The sequence below is a fragment of the Pseudopipra pipra genome, chromosome 2 (genome assembly GCF_036250125.1).
Source record: "Pseudopipra pipra isolate bDixPip1 chromosome 2, bDixPip1.hap1, whole genome shotgun sequence".
Classification (NCBI taxonomy): domain Eukaryota; kingdom Metazoa; phylum Chordata; class Aves; order Passeriformes; family Pipridae; genus Pseudopipra; species Pseudopipra pipra.
The window spans coordinates 8,373,572-8,394,175 of NC_087550.1; the positions used below are offsets into that span (position 1 = coordinate 8,373,572).

General features: G+C 45.7%; 1 protein-coding gene across 4 annotated transcripts in view; it reads left to right on the plus strand.

Annotated features, from left to right (window-relative positions):
- FAM168A (family with sequence similarity 168 member A) overlaps positions 1-20,604 on the plus strand; it is a 78,949-nt gene that overhangs the window by 17,167 nt on the left and 41,178 nt on the right. The window contains exon 2 of one of the 4 annotated variants that reach the window (XM_064643938.1): positions 13,501-13,643. The exons of 1 other annotated variant lie outside the window; for it this stretch is intronic. Coding sequence is in view for 1 of the 3 variants with exons in the window: in XM_064643936.1 (XP_064500006.1) it covers positions 19,291-19,308 (18 nt within the window). In the remaining 2 variants the exon portion in view is untranslated. Of the gene's footprint in view, positions 1-13,500; positions 13,644-19,195; positions 19,309-20,604 lie in introns of those variants that run through there. 2 more of the 4 variants (XM_064643937.1, XM_064643936.1) reach the window with 2 other exon arrangements.

The following is a 20,604-nucleotide window of genomic DNA, read 5'->3' on the forward strand; positions in this document are numbered from 1 at the left end:
TCTGACACATGCTTTCAGGGACCCCCAAAAATCCAACCTCCAGGAACCTGGAGGTGAGGCAGGGCTTGTGCTCTGACTTTATCTCCCAGTTTTCATTCCAAGGACAATAGTAAATCCAGGGGGGATTCTGCAGCAGCAGCGATTTAGGGAATCCCCAATAAAAACCTAAAATCCAATGCCTGTCTGTGAGTAACTCCCACTCTGGGAGTAACTCCCACTCTCTAGGAGCCCATTCAGCTTTTAGGGAAACTCCTGGGAAATGGGAATATTTAAGCTGAGCTGTTGAATCCCATCTTATCCCGAACACACACTGCGTGTCCTTTATGGATTCAGGATCTTATCCCTGTGCTTACAGAGCAGCAGCCGGGATATTTTCCTTTCTGCAGTCCTTTCTTCAGGAAAGGGGCAGCCCCTCAGCCTCTAAGGTCAGCCCAGGAAAAGGAGCTGCTTCCCAGACATGTGGTACTCATTTGCTTGGAATTTTTGACGCCGCTTATTCCAAGGCGGCGCGGCCGCGTTTTCCCAGACTCTTGTTTTTGGGGCGGGATTGGACGGGAAGAGAGAGATGCTAAAAGCTCTGACTGGAATCTTGAGTGGGGCGTGTAGGGAACGTGTTCCCAGCTTTTAACAGATCCTGCATAATTATGGGGTCGTTGGAGTCCAAAGGAATGGATTGGTGGTGCTCGTGATCGTAATTCCATGTTATTTATGGATCACGGTCTGTGATCCAGGTTTGTCGACACAGATGTCGGGGCAGGGGGTGTATTCCACGGAAGAAGGAGCCTTGGAGCACGGTGTGAGATCAGGCAGAGCAGGTTGGGATTTCCTGCCTATGGCTGTAAAACCAGGAGCAGTGGAGGGGTTAACAGCCAGAGTCCAAAAGTAGCAGGATAATAAATCCCAGGAATTCAAAGGAAACCTCAGCTCCTGGAGTCTGGGCAGCAGAGGGATGGAGCTTCTGACTCCAGTGTTATTTGTGACCTACTTGGAACTGAAATGCTGCTGTTTGGTCAATACTCAACGGCTGGTTTTTAAAATGATCCCACATCCAGGTTAAATATAATCCTCTGAGAGATAAACATTCTCCACAGGAAATTCCATCACTCCTCGTTGCCTTCATTTTTACTTTTTACTTTAATAGTTTCTTCTTTTTCCACGGCAAACCCCCTTCTCCCCCCCAAGCCCCCACCACCTTTTCCATCACATATCCAATATTTTATGGAGCAATCACAAAGGGCAGTAAATTGAGTCAAACATCCTCTCCTTGGCAGCATTTCCCTCATGACCAAATCCAATATGAACAAAGAGGACAAGGGCAAATAACTTCACTTATTCAGGTCATTTTTCAGCAGAATCATAAAAAATTAGATAGAAAAAGGCCCTATTAGATTATCTCTCCTCTCTTCCATCTTGCCACTCCTGGGTTCTTCTCCGCAGTAAATTTTCCTTGTCCAAATGGAAGTAAGAGAATTTTCCTGCTGATTATTGTTTTTCTTGAGTGGAATAGGATGGTTGGGGTTTAGAAAATATTTTTTTATGCTTCTACAAGGTTCATTTTTAATTTCTGTGTTTCTTATGTTGCTCTTTTTGGGCACCAGGATCTTACAGTTTTTAATTCCACCCCGTTATTCCAGTTGTTCCAGTGTTGGAATAACCCCCAGGCCATGTGTAACAATTTCACCCTATTGTGTTCCTGCCAGGATTAATGTCCCAACAGCACCAGACTGTCCTTCCTGGACAGTGGGGAATGTTTATAATGCTCTTCAGATTAAAATAATTGAAAATCCTCTTTAAAAGATGGAGTTTTTCCCCCCCCAAGAGCTGCCAGGGAGGTAAATATAAGATAATTTAACACCCCCCCCCCAAAAAAATCCTACATTAATATGGGTTTGAAGGAGTTAATGTTTAAGGAGTGGATCTGTTTATCTGCAGCTGAAAGGTCACTGAGTAAATTCTTCAATGATCCCAGTGTTGGGGAGGTGCTGCTGAAATGACAGATCTTGTCCTGCTTCCAAACAAAAAAAATCCGGATTGGGACTCTGGAGCAAATGGGGATGTGCCTCGTGTCTCTGGGAAACAGGGAATCAGGGAATCAAGAAATCGTGTCAGGGAATCACAGAATGGTGAGAGAAGGAAGGGACCTTAAAGATCATCCCTCCCTGTGGCCAAAAAGAGACCAAAACTCGAATATCCCAACCCCAAACACCAAAACTTGGAGCAAACCCCTATTTTTGGCCCAGATTTGGCTGCAGCTGAGCTGTGCTCTCCCAACCTGCGAGGAAGCAGCCAGATGTTCCTGCTGGATGAGCCTCATTTCTTTGGGAAACCAGGCTAAAAATGGACCCAGCCAACAGCAGCAGCAACTATGTTGAGACCCAATATTCCAAACAACTCCTTCCTTTGCAGTTCTTTTAGGATTTTTCCCCCCTCCTGGAACTGTCTTTGGCAGGAGAATGAAACAGCTGCCACCAAGAGCAGCAGTGGAGTTAAAAGATGAAGAGCTGCTGGTGGCAGCACAGCTGGACACATTCCAGGTCACTGCAGCCTGGCAGGCTCTCCAAGAGGACAATCCAGGATGTTGGATGTTTCCCCCACCTCTGCCCTCCTCTGGAGCCAATCACTTCACGTCACCAGCTCTGCAATCCAGTTTTTAGATGGTTTGCCAATCAGATTATGATGTTGGAGCTAAGGAAGGGAAAGAAACAAACCGTGGAGAAAGACTTTCCATGGGGAAAACATTCCACTTGGGATTTCGCTTGTCTTCCTGTGCCAAACTGGCAGGAGAACTGTATAATTACAGTGCTTTTGCAAACAAAATCAATGTACAGCAAGTCCGGGCATGGCCACCCTTCCATACCTGAATTTTATGGAAAATGGAGTGAAAGGATGCCATAGTTTTGTTCCATTCCATGGTTAAACTACTCTCCCCAAAAAAGGAGGATTTTTTAATAAAATCCCCGTGTGTTCCATGGATTGTAGTCCCTTCTTCCATTTTAAAAGACAGGCTAAAACTCCACAACACAGGAAAGCAGGGACACTATCCCTCAGATCTGTGTTCCCACCCAGGGATCAGGATGCTCAGAGTGGCATCACCACATCACATGTGGACAGAGAGACAGAGGAAGGGCTATTATGGATATTATATATATATTATATATATATATATATATATATATAAAGCATCAAACTTTGTTTTATTCCAAATCTGACCAGGAGCCCCTATTTTTTGCCCCTATTTTTTTAGACTAAAATATAACCAAAGAAATTGGATCATAAAAATCAATTCTCAAAAACCAGCCCCTCTGTTACATATTAAAGGTTTATTCCCCTTTGTTGTGCACCATTAAGGATGCACAACCAGCTTCCAGGAATGCTCTGCTGCTGTCCCAAATGTTCATCCTGTGGATCCTAATCTCCCGTTGTTTTCCCTGTCACATTCAATACATCTCCCGTTCATAAATTATGGACTTGCCTGATTTCCTTAACATTGCCCAAGAGTCCCGGGGAATTCAGGCTGGGCAGCTCCAAACCCAGGATGCTGAGACTCTTTTAGGATGAGAACAGACTAAGGCAGCTCATTCCCCCCACACTGAGCCATTCATGTTCCTTTTCCTTATTTTCCTGCCAAAATTCCACCCCTAGGAATTCACCACAGAGGTGCTGAAGGGATGAAGACCCACGTGTGTGGTCCCTGGACCTGCTGGAATAGGATCCATAGGATCCCTCATGGTGTACGTGAGGGGAACAACAGCACAGGGACGTGGAGCTTCTGGAGGGTGTCCAGAGGAGACCCCGGAGATGCTGCCAGGGCTGGAGCCCCTCTGCTCTGGAGCCAGGCTGGGAGAGCTGGGGGGGTTCCCCTGGAGAAGAGAAGGCTCCAGGGAGAGCTGAGAGCCCCTTCCAGGGCCTAAAGGGGCTCCAGGAGAGCTGGAGAGGGACTGGGGACAAGGGATGGAGGGACAGGACACAGGGAATGGCTTCCCACTGCCGGAGGGCAGGGTTAGATGGGATAGTGGGAAGGAATTCTCCAGTAGACAAGCTCAAAGGCCTCAGCTGCTCCTCCCAGGACATTCCCAACAGCCCTTTCACCGGCTTTGTTGTCCTGCTTTGGATGTGTGCTGGTTTAAAGGTAAACCAGCAGGGGAAATGAACTCAACTCAAAAGAGAGATTGTAAGTCAGAATAACAATTTAATAAAATAATACAATAAGTACAATTATACGGACAAACAATTGGTTTTAACCCACAAAACCCAGATGTATAACCCAGCACTCTGGGGCATGAACAGAGTGGTGTTCTTTGGGCCCCCTGAGTCCAAAGGAAAAGGAGAGGGGAAAACCTGTTGGTGAGAGTGCTGGTGCAGTCTGGTTGAGAGCGGTGTTCTGCAGTCTGGTCGAGAGCGGTGATCTGCAGTCTTCTCTGGATCCCACGAGTGGTTTAAAAAAGTCCCAAGACTCCAAGATTATATATCCTCCAGTTCAGGCAGGAATGCCCAGTACCTCCCTCAGGGCGGAGGGGGGTTCCTCAATGGGCGTGAGGACAAGAGCATCCTCCTATCTCACAGGCCTCTTAACACCCAGTTTATAGTCTGAGGAGTCAGGCTCTGTGGGCAGATGGTGTAAATGGTTCATTGATAACAGTTTCTGGGAAATAGAATACACAGTTTTGGGTTACACCCATACAATGATGAACTGGTCCCAGCTGTTCTAACTAGGACAGGATGCATGCAAGGAAATCTTTGGAAGTCATCCCCACCTGGGGGATGAGAGCTGTGGCATCAGTTTAGGAGAGGACTTGTTCCTGTTTGGGATCTGTTGGAAGGCTCTGGTGGTGAAAGGCTCCAAGTTCTTTAAGAGGCTCTCCCAGAGCTGCCGGGGAGGGAAGTTAAACTGATGACCTGGAAAAAGAAAATGAGGGAGACAAGATTAGTCTGCTCAACAGGGAATGCTGTCCTGGCATTTGTTTTGATTCCTGTGGAAGCACCAGTCTGGAAGGCTTTGTGCAGTGGAATTTTGGGGGTTGTAGTTGGAGGGGAAAAAATACTTTGGAGATGTATATAGGCATACATAAAAATATATTTTAAATGAATAGATAATATGTATAAAAATAAATATATAACTATATTAAGTTATATTTATAACTTATATCAACAATATAATCTATTATATTAAATATATAACTATATTAAATAGATTAAATATATAAATTATTAAAATATATTAAATATATAAGTAAATATTTAAATATTAAATATATCGAATATATTAAATACATGAAGATAAAGATATAAAATACACGAAGATAAAGATAAAATATATTAAAATATATTTATATATAAATATATAAATATATGAGTAGAAATACATAAAACATAAAATAAATATATAAAATATAAAAATGAATATGTAAAATATATTTTATATATAAAATATATAAACTATATGAAGATAAAGATGTAGAATATATAAAATAAGTATATAAAAATAAGTATGTAAATAAACATATTCAATATATTGAATATATCCATAAAATGTATAAAACATAAAATATATAACATATATGAAGATGAAGATTTAAAATATATAAAATATATAAATATATAAATATAATAATATACATATATAAAATAAAGATATAAAATATATAAAATACATGAAGTTAAAGATATAAAATATATAAAATACATAAAAATAAATGTATAAAATATATAAATACAAGGATTTGTTCCTGGATGAGGACTCTGGGAGTGCTTTGCAGAGGCTGCTGTGCAGGATATACTTAATTTAGCAACTGTCATCCCAGTTTGTACGACCTGTGGTGACAGAACCTGGCCTGGGAAATGTCTGAAAATCCAGATTCATGGAATATTTAGCCCATTCCCTGTTAATGGGCTCCAGAGCTGCGCCAGCACCGCAGGATCCGGAACAAAAGGCTCTGTGTCCCACTGCCAAGTTTCCTCAGGCTGCCCTGAGTTCGTTCAAGTTTTTCCCTCAGGTTTTATCAAAAGCAAAATCTGAGTCCAGCAAGGCAGGGCTTGGGTGGTTAAAACCAGCCAAAAGCTGGTTTTATTCCCCTTGCTCCGAGGAAACCTGGGATCTGTCACGTGTGGCATGCTCGGAAATGAGGTGGGTTTGTGTTTCTTTTTTTTCAGCAGGAGATAAATTGATGTGAGAAAAACTCCCCAGTATTGATTTTCCTTTTCCTGTGGCTTTGGAGAGGTTGTTGATGCAGCAGGAACACAAGGGCTCTCCTGTGTGGGCACAGTAATCGTAATAAATTGGCTTTTTGAAACCCAGTTTTTAGGTTGTGGTTTCAGTGACTTGATTTGTGGAGTGGATGAGAGCTCCTGGCACGGAATTACTCATTTCTGGGCTGTGGAAGAGGCAGGAGGAGAAATTTTCCTGTGTTATCTGGAGCACTAAACATCAGACAAGATTGTTCTCTCTGTCTCCTTCCTTCCTGGAGCTGAGCCAAGAGGTTTTTTGGAGATGTGAGTGTTAAAAATTACACTTTCTGGAGCTCATTCTTGTACATCCCGACAGGGATCGTGACAAGGACAATGATTTGTCCTCGGGAGAGCAACAATTCCTTTCTCCCAGTGTCACCAAGGTGTGAGCAGGTCATTCACTGAGGATGCCAAGGATGAGATGTTTGGCCATGGTTGGATAATCCTGTTGGATGTCCATGGGAAGCACTGCTGATCCTGATGAAGGGGTGAGCAGGAATCACTGGTGTTCAGGGACACTCCTCTCTTTGTTCACCCTGTTCTGGGTTTGCAGGCAAGTTTTGGGGGCATTTTTTTTCCCCCCATTGTCCAATTTCTTATGGCCTGCTCTGCATATTCTGGGAGTCTCCATGTTAATCTGGGATTTGTTGGGATTTGTAGGTGGCCAGGGTGGCCCAGGGACCGTGTTGTGAACGGAGGCAGACGCTGATGATGTTGCTCTGTGGTGATTTGTCCCAAATAACTCGATGACAGTCACTCAGTGATCCTTCTTTCACATCGTTCCTGACAGGCTTTTCCTGATTTTCCCTGGATTTCTGCTGTTGTCCTGACACACCACTTGCTTTTAGCCGCTTTCCTGGTTTTTGATCTTGTGCCCTTCCCATGGTGGTCCTACAAAACCACTGCTCTTCTCTCAGAACCCTTTATGTGGAGGAACGCCAAGTCTGTTTGTGTTTTGAGCTATACAGTGAAATTTAGGACTTGGAATTCTTGCAAGTCCTTTTTTTTCTCTCCATCAAAAGCACCAATCCTTATTTTCCCCTCTTTATGGACAATTTGGAGTGTGAATGGCCTCCCCAGGAGGGGCCATCTGTGTGCTTGGCTGGTTATTGCAGGAGGCTTTTAGCAGGTCAAGGAAGAGCACACAGAGGTGGGGCTTGGATATGATTTTCTTTACCTTTGTTTTATCACTTCTTCCCCAAATTTTTCCACTGCCACGCCTCAGATCTGAGCTGTGCCAGCAGAACTGAATTTGCATTTGTGCAGAGGGGCTTGGTTGCAAACACCACTCACGGTGTTCCCCGATTGCTCCTGGTAGGGAGATGTCCAGCTTTGAGGGTGATGGGAGCACAGAGGGTGTCACTTCCTTAGATTTAGGAAATTCCAGGACATTCTACAGCCTTGAGAGGGGTGGATTTTGGGGTGGAAAACTGGTTGTAAAGGTCAGTGGTTTGATGTGAGCAGAGAGCTGGTTGTTGTAGGATATAATAATAGAATCGTGGAATATCCTGAGTTAGGACCCACAAGGATCCTGGAGTCCAAATCCTGGCCCTGCACAGGGCACTCCAAGAGTCCCACCCCAAAAATTTTCTGGTGAGGCCAATTAAACATCTTTCTCAACAGCTTGGAAGGTGAGGTAGGATGCAACTTGTAAAACTCCGTGGATAAACTGGGAGTAAAACTTGTGGCAGGGAAGCAAAACCAACCCCAAACCCTGAGCTGTTCCCTGAGGAAACGTGGGAATCCCCAGCAGAAATATTCAGGTTGGAAAGCACATCTACCAGGAGTAACTCCAGGATTATTCTTGCTTTGCCTCCAGGAATTCTGCGAGGGAAGTCCCACCTCATTTTCTTATAAAGATAAAAAAACCCCAACCCCCCCCCCCAACACCCACCAAGACCCATGCTGAAAATACATTTTGTGTCTTTGTTATTTGTGTAATAATTTCTGGAGCTGGAAATCCTCTTGCAGTGCATCCATCTCTTCCCAAGAGGTGGGCACCAGGGTATCCCAAGTTTGTTGGGCACACGAGCCTTGGGTTCAACTGGAAAATCATAGAAATTCCTGTAAGTGATGCCAAAGGGAGTTAATTGTCCTTGCAGGGTGTCAAAAGCTGCAGAACATCCAATAACAACTGAAATTGGAAATACCCACCTCGAGGAACTGTGCTCCTCCATTGCTTGGATCTGCAGGGAATTCAGGAATTTAACTTGGCTGCTTCCGTGGGAAGCTGCTGAATATTCTGGAGAGATTAGACTTGGTCTGTGGAATGAGGATTATTTCTTGTCTCTAAAAGGGGGACTCTTGTGGTCAGTGCTGGGAGGATGAATTTTTAGGAATTGTTTGGAGGAAAGTCCGGGGTGTTTTTGTGCAAGGAAAAGTTGTTCTCCAAGTAGGAGTCAGCAGTGGAAGTAAAATAGAGGAGCTTGTGGAATGTGGAGGTCTGGGGTGGGATAACATTAGGGGGAGTGTTGGCAGAGCTCTGGGACAACCTGGAGGAGTTTGGAATGAGCACATGGGTTTATTAGAGGCAGTGGGAAACTTCAGGAGGACCAGGAGACACCAGAAACTTGGGAAATGAGGAAATCCCCACTCTGGATTTCCTGGATAATTAATAATGGCCCATTTCTGCTCAGTGACCTGAGCTGATCGGGAGGAACAAAACCTGTGGATAAGGATTAGCTTTAGCAATGGCCTGTGCTGGGACTGGGGGGGGGTGGGGGTGGAACAGGAAATCGTTAAAATCCTTTGCAAAAGCTGGAAAAAAGCTTGTTAATTTTCTCTAATATTATCAGGAATTTTGATAATCCACGGGCAGTGCTCAGGAAGGGGAAGGAGTTGAGTGTGTGAGGCTTCTTTAAAATTTGGGTGATATCACTCTGAATTTTGGGGAGTTTTTCACTGGAATTGCTCCTGTGATGTTCATGTGGCAAAGAGAGTCCAGGGAATAAAACTGGAAATTGCCAAGGACTCCAAAAGGAAGGAGGGGTTGGGAATTTTTCGAACAAGTGCTTAATGCACCCCAGTGAAAGAAATGTTAACTCGTTTTTAATTGCTTCAAAGTGGCTTTGTAATTGAAAGTTAATTAAAGGCCTTGAAAAATTATGGGGAATTTTGGGAACACCTTTATGGAAAAGCAGCTGCCCACCTTAAATGATTTTTATTGCTGCTTAATCCATATGAATTACTCAATTAATTAGTTAATTGTGGATCAGCACAGGAATTTTCTGTGGACCTTGTAGCCAAACTGGGAGCTTTGGAGGGAATGGGCAGATTCCAGGGATATAATGGTGGGAGATGAGGTGGGAATGGTGCAGTGGTGGGTGGAAAACCTTGGCCTTATAAAAACAATTCGTTTTTAATTAGAACCGAATAGCAAAATAAACCAGATCTCACCCTGAGTCTCTCTTAGAGTTCAGATTAGAGCGGGTGACTTAAATATCTGGAATTATCGGGAATTATCCACCCATCCTGCTGCTGTGTCCTGGATCCTCTCCGGCCCCAAGATCCAGTGGCAGAGAGCTGAGCTGTTGTTATTTCAGTCCCAGTTGTCCTTTTCCCGCTCTTTGGCTCCAGACCCAACCCCTCCAGTTTTCCAGGGGATTAGACTTGGGTTTCTTTTTAATCAGGAAGTGAAAACGTGGATGGGATTTGCCACTTTTCCTAATCCTGCTCTGCCCTCCTGCCCTTCTGCCCGCACCCTGAGAGCGGGAAAGTTATTTTAGGGATATGGGAGGACTGATGGGAAAGGGAGGTGTAGTCGGGGTGATATCCAGCAGCTGAATCCTGACACATATCCAGGATGTTCCTGGAGGAAGGATGATGCCAAACTTCGCCAGTTTAAGGAATTCCACACTTTTTTTTTCATCTGGAGTTCCCACTTATGTCCTGTGGGACATTTAATCCTCTGGAGCTTAAAAAACCCTTTGATTTTAGGAACTTTGAGATGTTGAGTCGCTGTGTGTTGTGACACTGAGTTTCCCTGGATGCATGTTTTCCTGGGATGGATGTTCTCCTGGATGGATGTTTTCCTGAAATGGTTGATTTCCTGGATGCATGTTCTCCTGATTGCGTGTTTTCTGGGATGCGTGTTCTTCTGGATACATGTTCTCCTGGATGCATGTTCTTCTGGATGAAGTTTTCCTGGATGCATGTTCTCCTGGGATGCATGTTTTTCTGGATGATGTTTTCCTGGATGGATGTTCTCCTGGATGGATGTTCTCCTGGGATGGTGTTTTCCTGGATGCATGTTCTCCTAGATGGATGCTCTCCTGAATGGATATTTTCCTGGGATGGATGTTCTCCTGGATGGATATTTTCCTGGGATGGATGTTCTCCTGGATGGATGTTCTCCTGTGATGGGTGTTTTTCTGGAATGCATGTTCTCCTGGATGGATATGTTCCTGGGATGGGTGTGTGTGAAGGTGCTGGTGGAACATGTGGCCCTTTTCACCCTCTTCCTTAAAAACTCCTCCCTCTCCAGACTGGCCAAAGCCATTGCTGGTGATTCCCAACTGCTCCCACCCCTTGGCCAGGAAAAGTGCTGGGAATGGGTCTTTGGCAGGAGGAAGTTCAGGAGATGGAGCAGCCCTGGGAGCGTTGCTGTGCTGAACATCCCATTATTTGGGGATCCAGGGCTGAATTCCTGCCTGAATTCCTGACTGATTCTCTTGGCTGCCCCTTGTCCTTCCTTCCCTCAGTGTGAAGCCTTTTCCTGGGATCTGCCCTCCTGCTGTGCTCCCTGTTCCCGTTGCTGGGCTCTCCGAGGGCCATCTGGTGAACCAGATCAGGGAGTAGCAAACCAGGTTATTTTTATCCCGGATCACTTCCCTAATCCCATTCCCTGCACAGCTCCAGCACAGCCTTGGTGACATAAAGGCACTTTTTAAGGAAAGATTGGAAAGCTCTTCCAGCCAGGAATGACCCTGCACTTTCCTTTCTTTCCATGCCTTTATTCCCTGCCAGGTATTTACACTCTTGATGTACATTGTTGTGCCAGCAGAACTTCCCACTGTTGTGCCATCCCCCTAAATTTTCCAAGTTAATTCCTCCTCACAGATTTATTTTTCTCATTCTTTAGTGGATGTCTTTGCACTTCCAGACCTCTTCACACTCCCATTTCTTTGGTTTAGTCCTAATTTAAAGGATTTTTTCCAATTCCTGGCCCTCAGCACTAAAGGCCCTGTCCTGCTGCTGAATCCTGGAAACCCTCCAGGAATTCAGCACTGCTGGACACGAACCTTTGGTATTTGATGAGCAAGAGCTCACTGACTTCCTTGGCCACCCAAAATATGGATTTGAAGCAAATTTAGGAATCAAACCTGCTCTGGGAAACAAAACAATAATGGCAGAGGGATTGGAGGTGGGAAAGCAGCAAAAGGAATGGTTGATCCCATGGGCAGGATATGCTTTCCCCAAATCCAGGGCCGGAGGAAGATCTGGGGGAGGTTGAATTTATTTTCTGCTCCGTTCTTGCCACAAAAGGAGGGATTTGTTGCGTTTTCCGAAGCTGTTGGAAGCGAAGCCGCAACCCACGTCTTCTTGCTGCGGGAGCGGGTGTATTCCTGGAAGGAATTAAAACTGGAGCTGTTATATTTGGTACCTCCTGGAGCACTGAGGCTCCTTTGGGTACAGAATGTGCTCAGAGACTCATTTGCCACCGAGGAGCTTGATGGGATGAGATGTGTCAAGTCCTCATTTCTGCTGGAATTCACTCTCTCTCTCCTGAAGAGATTTTAGGGTTGTTGTGCCTTAGAATTTTGAAGAGCCAAAAAGCCTGAAACCAGGATTGAATTCCAAGCAATGAATGTTCTTATTAGAATGTAGGAAAACAGGTGGAAACATTCCTGCCCCCTTTCCCTGGGGGGCAACAACAGTGTTGGGATTGTCTGAACCTTGGAACATCACCTCACTTGCCACAGAGGAGCTTGGTGGGATGAGATTTGCTGAGTCCTCGTTTCTGCTGGAATTTCCTTGTGTTTTCCTCTCTTTCCTGATGAGATTTCAGGGTTGTACCTTTGAATTCTGAAGGACCAAAAAGCCCGAAACCAGGATTGAATTCCAAGCAGTGAATATTGTTATTAGAATGTAGGAATATGCACCTGTGGAAGCAACAGGTGGAAATATTCCTGACCCTTTTCCCTGAGTGGTAACAACAGTGTTGGGATTGTCTGGGGATTGGAACATCACTAGGGTGGGTTTGGACTTCTGTCCAAGGATTCTATTTGAGTTCATTGGTTTCATTTCAAAGGTCTTGTGGTGGAATTCTGAAGGGAAAAGTGGGATGGATCAACACTCCCAAAGAAAGTCTCACTGGTTAGACTGGATCCAGCATTTTCTGCATCCTAGTTTCTTCCCCAGGGTGTGTTTTTTTTGAGTGAATGTGAACTAATTTGGGATCAGTGGGTAGAAACCAGGAAAAAAATATTTCATGGGAACCTTTTGGGCCTGGGTTGATTAAAATAAACAGTTATTCCTGGGAGCTGGTCCTGGTTTGGGAACAGGAGCTTTGCTGCTCCTCTCTGATGCCTAAAACATGTGGAGTGGCTTGGGAAGGGGATGCCCTCCCCCTCCTGCAACCTGTGCTTCCCAGAGCCCAGTCACTCCCAGTATGGTTGTGAGCACTCCCAGTCTATCCCAGTTGCCCTCAGCATGCTCAGTCCCAGTTGCTTCCCACATGATCCCAGCTTCTCTCACTTGCTCCCAGTAGCCCAAAGCGTGGTCCCAGTTGCCCCAGTTGTGATCTCAGTCCCCCCAGCATGGTTCAAGTATCTTCCAGTTGATCCCAGTTGCTCCCAATGTGTCCCCAGTTGGCTCCCAGTATAGGCCCAGTAGCTCCCAGTGAGGTTCTGTTCACACCCACTGTAATCCCAGTCGCTCCCAGTATGATCCCAGTGTGATCCTAGCCACTCCCACTATGATCCCTGTTACTCCCAGTTCCTCCCAACTGTTTCCAGCATGAACCCAGTTTTTTAGAGGCATTTAATTTCCAGTTCCAGAGCTTTTGTTCCAGCTGGGAAGGTGGGGTGGGGTGGGGTTGGGAGTAACATGTAAAACTGGGGCTAAAAGCTGTGTATTCCCAAATCCTCACAAACAGCTGGTTAACAGGGATTTGCATGGAAGCTTAAACTGGGAAAACCTTGGACTTATTTCCAGCTCTGGCATCCCTTCCCACTCCTCCCTTTCTCCCAGCCTGTCTCCCATGTCCCCATTCCTTGTGCTCCAGGGAAGCCACCCCCCCCCATGCTGGAAGGAGCTGTGTTTTGTGTCCCACAGGTTTTCCCACGGAGCCCTCACGGCTCTTTCTCTTTCTCTCTCTCCTGTTGCTGCTTCAGAGCTCTGGAATGCTGTGAAGACTCACTGCCCAGGCACATTCCCCTCCGGATTATCTCCATCCGAAGGAAGCTCGTCTCCCAGAGGTACCAATCCATCTTTGATGTGTCCCCTTCCATCGGGTTTAGATTCTCCTCCCAACCCCATTTCCCCATTTCCCTCCACGCAGGAAAGCTTTGGATTCCGTGGATTATAAAATGTTGCTGTTTGAGCTGGTTTGGGCCCTTCTTTCTGTTAAAGGAGTTCGGTGGAATTGGAAAATAAGGAATTTCCAGCTCGTGAAACGCAGGAGTTGAAGCTGCACCAACACTCTGAGCCTTAATTTTATTGTGGTGATTTGTAAAGTGAATAAACTCTGCATTTTGGGATTTAGTGCTCAGATTATGAACTCTGAGCAGGTCAAACCTCTGAACATGTTTTTTATACAAAAATATAGATAAGAATTAAGTACCTTATCAACAGGAGCTGTGAAATAGTCAGGAAATCCCTTTGGAAAACATCCCTGTGTGCCTGCCCTTCAGTTTTCCCTTAGGGATTCGCTTCCCTCTGGCTATGGAAGACACTGGGATGGCTGAAGTGACCTGATCCAGCTGTTCTTGTGCAGGAATATGGAAAACCAAGGGTTGACTGTGGGTTTTTTCCCCCTTTTCTGTGTTTGGCTGCTCAGTAACATGAACTTTAAATATCAGCAGCTCCTGGATCCGCTGGGCTGTGTCGGGATCAAACATGTGGACATGCTGTGACCCTTATCCTGAGGGCATTTCATCATTTTTCAACCCTGCTTTGGGAAAAACCTGCCCTAAATCCACGGCTGCTCTTTGGACACTGTTCCTTCCTCTCCCACCCCATCACAGCCCAGACGGGACAGAAAGTGCCAAGGATTTCAGGGAAGCTTTTTGTCCTTGCCTGTGCCAGCCTTGAAGCAGCAGCAAAGATCCCCTGCCCATCTCCCTCTTTCCCCTTTTTCTCCTTTTCATGCTAGAAAAAAAGGATAAAGATTGAAAAAAAAGGGACTTTGATGCTGCTCCTGACCCTTTTCCTGCCTGGTTTCCCCCAAATCTCCAAGCTGAGGCAGCAATAGGAGACCCCGTTGTGCTGCTTTTTTGGGATGTGAGAACCAGAAATCCAGGGCTGTGGAAGGGGAGAGGCAAAGTCTCTCCAATCCCATGGGTGGGATTGATGGGAGGTGAGGTGGGAGAAGGCCCAGGAAGTGGGACTGGGATTGGAATTGGTGGGAGATCTCTGGGACAGGACGTTTTTCCAAGTGAGAACATGGGAAGTGGTGGCTTTGCAGGAGAAAGCTCCTGGTCCGGGGGCTCCTGGTCCAGTTCAGCTCCAGATTAAGGAATTTAGGTTTAAGCTTTGGTTGTCTGAGCTCCCAGTTTGGTCCCTGGAGACCTCAAGAGTGGAATTGTTGGAGCCTGGGGGACCTGGCTGACCAGCTCCTGGTTGGCATCTCCAAAGAGATCAGGATTGCTCTCCAGGCTGTGATTGTCCTGCTTGGAATCTCCACCAGCCACTTCAGATATTTAATTTTTCAGGATCTTTATTTGGGGTTGAGCCTCCTGATGGTGATTTCATTCAGAAATCAAAAGGTAGAAGGAATTGGCTTAAACTCCCAGGAAGTGTCCCACTCACCCACATCCCAAGAGAAATTCCAGCAATTCAACAGTTAATCCTGGTGTGTTTGTGTGTAAAATCCACATGTATCCAAAAATACCTCTCTTATCTCCCTCCTGGTTTGGTTTGATGTAAACATTCTGTGATGCTCTTTTACATTAGGCTGGGTTTTATCCACTGTGGAATTTGGAACTGGGCCTGGACTTTACGCATTTGCTCCTCCACGATTCCAAACTCAGATGGAAAATTTCTGATCTTTAGTCTCGGGATCGTTTGTGCCAGTTTGGTGGGATCTTCCCTGGGCTGGGAATGCTCCAAATCCGGGGTTGAAGTGAGGCTTTTTTCCAGCGTGGCCTGGAACACTTCCAGGGATGGGACATGGCACTATGGGGGAACATCCCCCTGTTCCCTATGCTTTCCATAGCTCCTCCCTGCAGTGTTTGCTCCACATCCCTTCTCCCACAAACCCCAGATGGATAATTTCCCACCTCTTCCCGCCGTGCCAGCCTTGTTTGTGTGGAGGAACGAATATTCCCTGTGGATTATCCGGCTCCTGGAGCACAGTGCTGCTGGAAATACCTGGTTGTGATTAAGTGCATTTTGAATTTGGGAGTTTGCTTAATGAGCTGCACCTTCCCCACATTCCTTTGTTCCCTCAGAAGAGCTCCGTGTTCCGATTTACGGGGCCAAAAGGGGGAAAGTGCCATGAAAAGCCTTAATTAGTCTCGTTTGAGTGCACAGGGAACAGAGTTGGTGTGAGCCAGCTTTTGATTCCACCCTTTGATTTTTCCCTAAGCTCGTTAGAGGCTCCGTATCCCTGCCTTTCTCAGGCTGGATTGGATAATTGGAATTTTGAAGAGCAAGAGCCAATTATAAGCAATAAAATTGTGAAGCAATCGGCTTCATTATTAAATGTTCTTTTTTGAGCATGTGGAAGCCATAACTTGGTGGGGTGGGATTCACAGGAATGATGTCCAGAGGGTTTGTTGTGAACCTCACAAAGGAGAATATTCCAGGAGCCTTGGATTTGCCCGTTGTACCACATTTCAGCGGCGTGTGAATCCCAGAATCCCAGAATTTGGTGCACCGAAGGTCATCCAGCCCAACCTCCCTGCTCAAGCAGGATCCTCGAGAGCAGCTACTTCAGGGTTGGGAATATTCCCAGGGAAGGAGACTCCCAAACTTCTCTGGGCAGCCTCTTCCAAGTGCTCTGTCGCCCTCACAGGGAAGTTCTTCCTCACGTTCAGGCGGAACTTCCCGTGTTCCAGTTTCTTCCCATTGTCCTGTTGTTTGGCAGCACCAAGAGCCTGGTGGTGCCACTGAGGTTTTGATTTTTCCTCTACAGGCCAATAGGAAAAAAACCCCAAACCTTGGAATACTGTGTTTTATCCTTGGAATTCCCACATTTTTGGAGGTATTCAGTGTATAGTTCCTGTAGTCCCCAGTTCTGGCTATGGATTCTCCACACAAAATTAATTGAAATTGAAAATGGAAATTAATTGAAATGCAAATCCTACTCTAAGGTGTTTGGTTTTTTTTAATTGGATCTTCCAGAATTATGCTTGAATGGAAAAAAAGAATTCCACTGGTATCAGTTGGATAATTTGGTTTGTTTGGGAATTAAGATTTCTGTCTGTCTCTGTAAAGCCTCCCTTACTCTTGGATATTATCACTTTAACTGCTTCAGAAAAAGGATGTTGGATTGGGTTTCCATCCCAACTTGCCATTAAGGAGCCAACAGTTGGATCTTCCAGCTCTTCCCTCCTTCCCTGTGGCAGTGGGGGTTGGAACACCTGACTGTGGGATGATGATCCACCTGGAAATGTTTTTCCACCATTCCAATCTCCACCTGCCCATAGAAGTCTCCACATTTCCCACTGCTGGACATCAGATTTGGGGTCCTTAGACGAGAGGAAATGGTGGAAACCATGAAGTTCCTTGGCTCAACAACCAGCCTGAATATTTGGGATGTGTGTGATGGTGCACCGACATCTTCCATGGGGATTTGTCTTTCCAAAGGCATTTGCTCTTGAGGTGCTGCCTTTTTCCAACCCTGTGGAAAATTCCTTGCTTTTAAATATTTATACTTACTATTTTTATAGTATTTTAATATATTTATACTATTTTAATATTTTATATTATTTTAATATATTTATATCCAACATACTGATATTATTTCAATGTATTTATATATCTATACTTAATATAGCTGTATTTTAATACATTTATAGCATTTAAATATACTTTAATATAAAATGACTGACTTCCATAAGATAACCCTGATTTCTTGTTGGGGGATCAGTTGGAAATTAATGGGAATTTGTCACCTCTGCAAAATTTGCTTCTTGGCAAGAGTTTAAAGCCCCGAAAAGGAAGGGAAGAAGGAGAAGGCACCTCTTAGTTCAGCCAGTGCTGATCCCGTTTAACATTCCCTTTTAATCCTTGGCTTGTGCCTGAGCATCCCGATGCTCTGGGGTCACCGTGGGATCAGCACAATCTCCCTGCTCAGCTTTTTCAAGACTGTCTGTCGTGTTAAGTCTCCAGCTGGAAGGGTGATCCCCTCGGGAGCCTTGACCTGCTCTCAGAATTCCTTTCTCCTGGGTTTTATTCCGGTGGTTTTTCCCTCCCCGTCGGCCCCGCTCCGTTAATTGCTGTGACTGCTCAGCACAACCCTCCCTCTCCCTCTCCCAAACCTCCTTTGCTTCCTGATCAAGTGGTTCCTGGAGCAGGGCCCAAAGTGTCTCCTGGTTTCATATCCCCCCAGGGGCAGCACAGCCAGACTTCCATCCTAATCCCTCTTCCCAAACACAAAGACGTTGGCACTGTCTAGACATGGACGTTCCAGGGAGTTTATTCCCACTTTCCCACGTGCTCCCTCAAGGCTGAAGGTTCCCTCTTTCTCCTTTTCATCCCACAGGGTCCTCCTCAAAGCCTTTGCTCCATGGGGTGAAGTCCCTCCCACAGATAATTTGGGAATGGGGTGAAATCCCACAGACAATTTGGGAATGGGGTGAAATCCCACATGCAGTTTGGGAATGGGTGGCCTTGAACTTTTCCACTTTATTTCTAGTCACTGAACAGCCTTTCCTTGAGCCCACATTGGGCAGCTTTTCCATGCAGGAGTGGATCCTAAAAAGCTGGACTTTGGGAGTAGGGAAAGCTAAAAATTGAGTTTCCTGCTCCTTTGGAATTTTCCTTCTGCTCACAGCAGGCTTTGACCTTTCCTTTCTTGGGAAGTGTTCTGCTGGGAAGTTCAGCTAATGAGGGAATCATTAGGATCCTGGTCAGCCTTGGGTGTGGTGTGGTTGTGTAGTGAAGAGGAGGGTGGCCACAAAAACATTGGGAAAACTGAACATGAATTGGAAGTGGAGCAAAATCACCCATTCTTTGTGCCCAAAGTTCTCCCTCATTCTGGAGTTGGGTTCCTTATGTGCATTTATTTCCCATTTTCTCCTATTAAAGTGTCAAAATGATGGTCTCACTCCAGCCAGAACAGCCCACGGATTCTCCTGCAATTGGAAAAGGCGTGGTCGTGCTTGAATCCCCTTCCCCAGTCACCCCAACTGGTGATGGTTCCATTTGTGGCACGAGGAATTCCATTTTTATCTGGCAATAAGAGCTAATTGGCAAGCCTGGAAAGTTGTACACAAGAAGAAATGTGTCTGTTCTTTTGCCTCCGACAAAAAAGACAACTTGAAGAGCCAAAAAAATTCCTTAAAATCGTTCGTTGGAGGGGGCAAAACCGGCTTTTTGTTTCGGGAAGGTTTTGTGTCTGCAGGATTCCAGCTGAATCCCGGGTGGGAATCGACTGCTAATGTAGATTTTTTGAAAAATCCAGATTTTTTGGGCACAGGAGGCTCTAAAATACTGCTCAGCGAAATAGTTCTGACAAGACAAGTGAGGTCAGAAAAACAAGAGCGTGTCATTCCAAGCCAAGTCCTTGGAAACATCTTCAGTGGCAGTTTTTCCCTGTCCCAAATCAGCTTTTTTCCTTAGCAGGGAAGACCTGAAGTGCTGTTTGTTTGCAGAATTCCTGCGTGGCTGACTTGGTCCTTGGAGTCCTCCTGGTAAAGACAGCTCTTGCTACTGGAAAAATCCCAAATAAGCCAGGGAATGTCCAATATTCCCGAGGTAGGAACAACACGTGCAGCTTTTGGTGGCGATTGGTTTGATTTTGAGTTGTAGGAGATGCATTTCAGATGCATTTCAGGGAGAGCCAGGTCATCTTTTTTCCCCCTTTTCCCACTCATCCAGAAACACTTGGAAATGAGCAATTCCATGTCTTTGTCTAGTTGAGGGCTGTTTTCTCCTAACATAAGGAAATAATTACCACTTCTGTTAGGCCATTATCCCACAGGGATGTGGAGCAGCTTCCAATTTGCTGCCCTTGGCTGGAGGGGAATTGTGAGGGAAACTTGGGGGAAGTTGGACCAGTGTTGAATCCCTCTCCCAGAATAATTCCCAGCTCTGTGTTCCAGGTAACCTTTGAAAAGGGAACTGTCAGATCACGTTTGCTTTCTGGGGATAGAAAAAGATCCATGATTTGGTCAAAGGACAACCAGGGGCTTTGTTCCTGAGGAATCCGAGTTGATTCCCAGAGGTCCCTCTGATTCTGTGCTAGGGAAGCTGTTTTCAGGGGATATTAAGAGCACTTGGAAAGGTGCCACAGCAAATCCTTAGGGATGGACCTGGAGCTCCAAAGGGTCCCAGCAAGGCTCTGCCTCTGGGATAATTCTAACGGGATACAGAGATCTATATTCCTGATTTATCGCATAGGTTTTCCCCTGTAAAGAATTCATGGCATAGTTCAGGAATCTGGGATGGTTTAATTATATGGAGCAGCTTTGGATGCACCTGAAACCTCTGGAAGTTGGTTTCTTTGGATTGGTGGGTGATGGGTCTGTCAGGAGATTACACAGCCCCATGTGGAGTCTCCAGCCTATATCAGGAATATGTGTAGGATATATAGGATATGGACCAGCAGATCCCCCCAAAATCCTGGTCAGGGGGAGCTAAACCCAGCCCGGCTGCAGCACAACTTCCAGCTCTTTCCTGGGAAGTGGGATGTGGGTGTAGACATCAATTTAACAAAGCCAGAGCAAGAGATGATGTTTAATTGCTCAGGGGGTGACACGGAGCCCTAATTAACAGCCACATAATGGGGTAGTTGGCTCTGGATCCGGAGCGGGATGTACCCGGAGAACATCAGGGAAGGAGCTTGGCAGGAGATGATCCGTGGGCTGGCTCTGCTAAGAAAGCCACCCCTGCAAGGCAGAGCTGCTGGAGGTATGAGCCCCCTCTTTTTGGGAATACTGAGAGTTCCCAAACCTTTCCAGAGCTGCACATCCTCTCCCAGTCTCATCACCCCTGGGAAAGCGAACTCCTGGAGTTCCTACTGTTCCCGCTGTTCAGCTGGAGCCTGGCTTT